General features: G+C 33.4%; 1 protein-coding gene across 1 annotated transcript in view; it reads left to right on the top strand.

The window, feature by feature from the left end:
* Positions 1-1,437: 1,437 nt before the first annotated feature.
* LOC115215048 overlaps positions 1,438-6,000 on the top strand; it is a 28,721-nt gene continuing 24,158 nt past the window's right edge. Inside the window, exons 1-2 of the mRNA XM_029784189.2 lie at positions 1,438-1,643; positions 3,633-3,660. Of these exons, the coding sequence (XP_029640049.1) occupies positions 1,506-1,643; positions 3,633-3,660 (166 nt within the window). The 5' untranslated portion in view covers positions 1,438-1,505. The remainder of the gene's footprint in view (positions 1,644-3,632; positions 3,661-6,000) is intronic.

Genomic DNA, 6,000 nt, shown 5'->3' with positions numbered 1-6,000 from the left:
AAGAAGAAACTAAAAGAACTGGCATCAAGAAAGGTATCTGGTTGTAAAACACTGACTCAAAAGTTCACATTCAGTATATACACATATGTATGTATGTATGTATGTATGCATGTATGCATGTATGCATGCATGCATGCATGCATGCATGCATGCATGTATGTGCGTGCGTGCGTGCGTGCGTGTGTGCGTGTGTATGTAAGGATACATTCGAGTATCCCCCTCCTCCAGTTTGTAGAATTTAAGTTAAGTACTAAAACGAAGTGGCGAGGCTCTCTTCTTTAATAAAGAGAGTTCTTGGGCCTTGTGGTTATTTCAAGTGATTGATGTATGCATGTGTGTGTGTATGTATTTCACATGTGCGTATATGTGTCTTCCGTATGTATAGATGTCTGCATTCATGTATGTGCACATGCACATACATACATAGGTGAGTAATGCAAATAGAAATGCTTTACTTTCTACCTCACCCTCTTGTATGTGAGAGTGTGTGTATCTGGCTTAACAAATGGCATAAAGAGAAGAATTCATTATATAATCTTTTATTGGCTGCGGTTGCTATGAGAGTAATTCGATTTTCGAGAATTCAAATACTTGCCAAATTGTTTGATAAGTACCTCGACAAAAATTGTAGTCACTCTTGCAACCAAATCGGCGAATGAAAGATTATGTAAGTATATGACTTAGACGCACAAATATGCGTGGGTATGTGTGTATAAAGATTCTCCTTTTTAAACTCGACTATAATATTCCTGTGTAATGACATTATTACTGTTTCCGTGTTCATGCTAAAATCAAGAGCTATCTAAAGCCGATTTCTTTTATCACACTAACAACGGCTCTGGTCATTTCTCAGATCAATATTGCTGGATCATTTGCTAGGAGAATATAAAATCTTACTAGGAAGGGACAGAACGAAAATTTACTGGGTTTTTCTAAACGTTCCAATCTTCAAAAAAAAAAAAAAAAAAAATAGAGCGAGCGGAAAACCGTCAGTTTAAATATTTTATACGAGGGTTTTCAAGGCAATTATTGAATTCATACAACCCCTTGTAGTATAAATGCTATAGACAATCGTTAATTGGAAATATTTATTCAAGGTAGTTATAAAGACTCCTCAGCTTCTTGCAGTTTGTTCGATACAAGGAATGCAAGAAAAAATTAGAATTGAATAAACAAAAGTTGAGAACATTAACAAATTAACATTAGGTGTATATTGGGTCCCTTCCTTTTTTCTAGTTGTTTTAATAGTTATACTAAGAGACTTTTTAAACTAAGCTTCATATTGTATTTCAAATACTATATTTATTTAAAAGAAACTACACATATATAAATATATATATAGTGTCTGATTACGAAGAAATTTTTGTAGTTGAAATCGATGTGTTTACGAAAAGCGAAACCGATTCAACGGAATTGTTTGCACGAGAGACGTTTGTTGTTTGTCACCGTTTTAGAGCGCGGGTAGCTGTGGCATATATCTTATATATCGGCCTCCGTCCGCTACAATGAACTCTCGCCTTTATCTTCTAGATGTCTCTGTACAAATGTACAGAGAGGGTACAAATCTTCATGGATCTATGGAAAAGATAGCAATAATGCTAGCCGGGTACTCTAATGCTACACGGCCAATTTACAGATTTAAAGTAAGTTGACAAGCCACATGTAGGAAAAATGGTCTTCGCTGTCAGGTTGTGTTGCACGATGTAATGGCTGTCAAAACGTCTTCTGTATTGACTTTTGCTATTTTGAATTTCCTTGTTTTATTTTTGCTTATTTGTATATAAAAATAGGTTGTATCTCGCCAATATGAACCGCCTATGCCTAGCTCAGTATAGCCTCTACTGTTAACGGTTTGTTTCTTTAAGAGTTCATTCTAATTTATCTCGTTTTTCTTTCTAAATGTAGTTTAACCTTTTATTTAATTCCTTATTTATGATGAATAGTTATATATATTGGTTTATGGCTTGTTGGTTTTTGTCTGTAGCTTCGACTAAATGAATGAATGACGTGAGCTTGGCGTGTGCTCATACTCGCTACATTATTCTCTATGGCTCATTCATACCGGACCGACAGCTGCTGCTACTACCACTCTCAGCCCTCATCACACTCGAATCTATTTCAGCCGGTATATTTATATTAAAATAGAATATGTATATATTAAACGAGTGTATATGTTTACACACGCTATTAAATACATCTTGTTATTTATATTCGTAAATCCTATACAAAGCGTATACCGGCATTTATGCATGTTTTGTCAAATCCAATCAAATTTGTGTGCGCGCTTTGTTGAGAAATCTCTATTGTACTCCGACCCCCTTTTCTCCTATCTTGTTTTACTTCTTTCCCCTGCTGCATTAACTGAAGTGCTCTTCAAAAAAAAAATAGGGGTTTTGGTGGTGGACTTAAATGTGTCTGACCTAGTGAAATTTTCTGTCTCCCATTAAGCAATCATGTCATTGTCTATTTTACAACAGTAGCCTCAGCATTCGCCTCATCATGAGTGACAATCATATACATACATACATATATATATATATATCGTTTGCTTCATCATGTTTTAAAGATCGCCTGGCATAGAACGTTATTTTCCTTTTAATTTTAGATACTTTTATTATTTATTTCGAATGTTTAGCCATTTTTATGTCAATGAAAATCCCTAATAAATTGTGGACCATTTATATAATATGAATTTTCTCGCTCTCAGTATCCTAAAAATGCCATTTTACACATCTAATGCAATGAATATTTGAATGTCTTTTGATTATTACATTAACTTATTAAATTACATATTTGACGACATGTCTTCCTTTTTGTTTTACTCGTTAATTTAGTAAGAATTTAATAATTTAATAAATTTCTTTTATATATTTCTTGTATCAAATATAAATTACTCTAATGTCATTCTTGGAAAAGAAAAAGGCACTCAAATTTGTAATGTTAAAAATTAAAACCTGATAACAAAATATATTTTATAGTTGTATTTCTTTATATTTAATTCATAATATTGACATGCCGCTCCACTGCTCAACTGTCATTGATTCTTTGCTTGTATTATACCATTTATTTCTGTATTAGGTTTCATTTTCTGAAACTGCTTTAGGAATTAGCAAATAGATGATAAGTTAAAAATTCATCATAAATTCTTGAAATATATTGTATCTGCTTTGTGTGCACAAGAGATTAGGAAGTAGTGAATAACTTTTTCAATCCATAATTTTGATCCCTTTCACTGTTTAAATATTATTACAGGCATTGATGCTTATTTTTATGTTCGATTTTCAAATAATTACGCCAATTGTATCTTCACGCCACAGCTAGATGATACATTAGCTTTACTGAAGACAAGATAAATATTAATCTTTTTAATATATTAGTTAAAAATCGAGCGGTTAGAATAACAACTTTCTGTTAACTGACACTTTATAAAAGTTTGGAAACATTTAAATTAACCAGAAATTTTCGCTAATCCTATCAATATAAATTTTTAAAGATTTTTCTTTTCATCTCAATTTTTTAAAAAAGGCTCAAGTCATTAAGACATGTTTGTTCCAAGTATGTAATTATTAGTTATTTATATATTGTATCTAAGACTTACATTAAAAAAAAAATTATAAAAAATTTTTTTGTAGGTCTCTGGTGAAGGACGAGTACTTGCAGGTATGTGTTTTATTTTTTCTTTCATTTTAATAATTTTTGTTAACATTGTCTTAGAAAAAGATGTGAAATGGAGCCTAATCAGTGTTGTTTCATATATATATATATTACATAAAAACAACAAAAGTGCATTTTGAGAACGTCAAACAGGGGTTTGAAAATACTTAGTTTTATTAATTTTTAAAAAAGTTATATTGAATCAGAAAGCTTTATTAATTCCAGGTAGCTACATGGACATAGTACTGTGTAAACTGTTCACAAGCAGTTTTTTTTAAATCTGCACCATAGTACACCAAATGGTAATGGAATCGTAATTTTGTTTGTTTTCCATGCTTGCATGTGTGAGACGGAATTTGTTGAAGCAAATTTTCTTTGGTCGGATGCCTTTCCTGTCGTCATGCCTCACCTATTTCTGAGTGAGATTATACTTCCTCTTGGCAGAACATGTTTCCACAGAAGGCTGGAAACGAATGACACAGCTTGTGTGATGGTGACACTTGCTGACAGCCATCATATGATGTCAGCACAGGGAGACAAACACACATGTAAGATGGGCTTCATTCACTTTCTTTCAATCAAATCCATTTATAAGGGTTTGGTCTGCTCAGAGCTATAGTAGAAGACACTTGCCTAAGGTGCCATGCAGTAGAACTGAATACCTGGTAGGGAGACAGAGAAAAAGAGATGAATATAGTGTATTATGTATGTAAATAAATATTGACTTGAACACAAGTCAACTTTATTATATTCTGAAAGACTATCACAAGGTATGTGTATATTTCTATGCATGTGCTTACCTTCATCACCAAAAGGTACTATCACCTAAACAGGCTAAATGCCCAATCAGCCATGACAAATCATCAGCTTCCGAACAGTTGTACCCAGTTGTCTCGTTCAAATAAGGCAAACAGGTTCCACTAGATATGTAATGTTAGCATACATAAACCACAGTGCACAGGTGAGCTGAAAGGGAAAGAACTGTTTAATCTTGTAGCATTTAGATTACTCTGTCAAATATAATGGTTCTTTATTCACATTGTTTGGAATTAATCCTGCTTTATCTTGTAGCTTTGAAATTTTGGCACGTAAAAGCACCCACTAAACTCGCGGATTGGTTGGCGTTAGGAAGGGCATCCAGCTGTAGAAACTCTGCTAGATCAAGATTGGAGCCTGGTGCAGCCATCTGGTTCGCCAGCCCTCAGTCAAAATCGTCCAACCCATGCTAGCATGGAAAGCGGATATTAAACGATGATGATGATGAATGTTCATTTTTAGAACGGCATTGTAGGGTAGGTTTGAGAGGCTAGATCTCGCCAGTTTCAACATAAAACAGGTACAATGTTTGGGCTATGTATGGCTGGTTTAAACACTAAGGGGTTAAGAGGAATTGGGTATTAACCCTTTCTTTACTATATTTCTGACCAAAATACACCCCTCATGAGTTTCAATTAAATTCTAAAATAATCATGAATCTAGGCTTGTTCATTAAATAACTGTAACTTTTTTACTTATCAACATAATTAATGTGATATTTGGAACATAATTAAAGAAAGGGTTCTTAATCAATTCTATTGCATAACTTTTGTCTCAAAGTGACTTTAATTACAGGTAAATTGAGCAAAAGGTAAAAATATTAAAATTTTGTTTAAACATAACCATAGAAAATGAATCATGAGCTAATATTCAAATGGGTATGCAACAAAATTTTGATAAAGAATTGTGCACATCACTATATCATCAGTTGAATTTAATGCACAACAGGTGTACTATAAAGGTGGAATAAACTGAAAAATTGGAATCCACCGTAAGTTTGACCGAACTAAAGAAATCGGTCAAAAAATAATATACGGCCCTGGTTATGGTATGGAAGTGATAAATTCCAGACCACATCGTTCCCTAGGCCATGCTGACTAACATTATTTTTCCCTGTATAAAAACTAAATCCACGCAGTACCCAGTATTTGCTTCACAAATTTTCCGAAATTTGAACCCCCATTTTGTGTTTGTTTACTTTCTGCGTAAGTTTGTTTCCACATTGATCGCTTCAAACAATAACTTCCAGACCACATCATACCCTAAGACATGCTGACTAACATTAGTTTCCCTGTATAAAAACTAAATCCACAACAGTACCCAGTATTTGTTTCACAAATTTTCCAATTCGGAATCAATGCTTGAGAACATGAAACTCCTATCTATTTTCAAAGTTGAAGAAAAATCGATGCCGAAAAAAATGTGGAAAAAAATCTCCCAAAATTCAGGGAATTAAAATTACACGTCGATCTTTGTACAAAACTGTAGATGAACTGTTTACGAAGCATAATCACGTGTTTTTACGAATGT

Source organism: Octopus sinensis, linkage group LG1, assembly GCF_006345805.1.
Source record: "Octopus sinensis linkage group LG1, ASM634580v1, whole genome shotgun sequence".
Lineage (NCBI taxonomy): Eukaryota > Metazoa > Mollusca > Cephalopoda > Octopoda > Octopodidae > Octopus > Octopus sinensis.
This window is presented reverse-complemented; position numbering and strand designations above follow the sequence as displayed.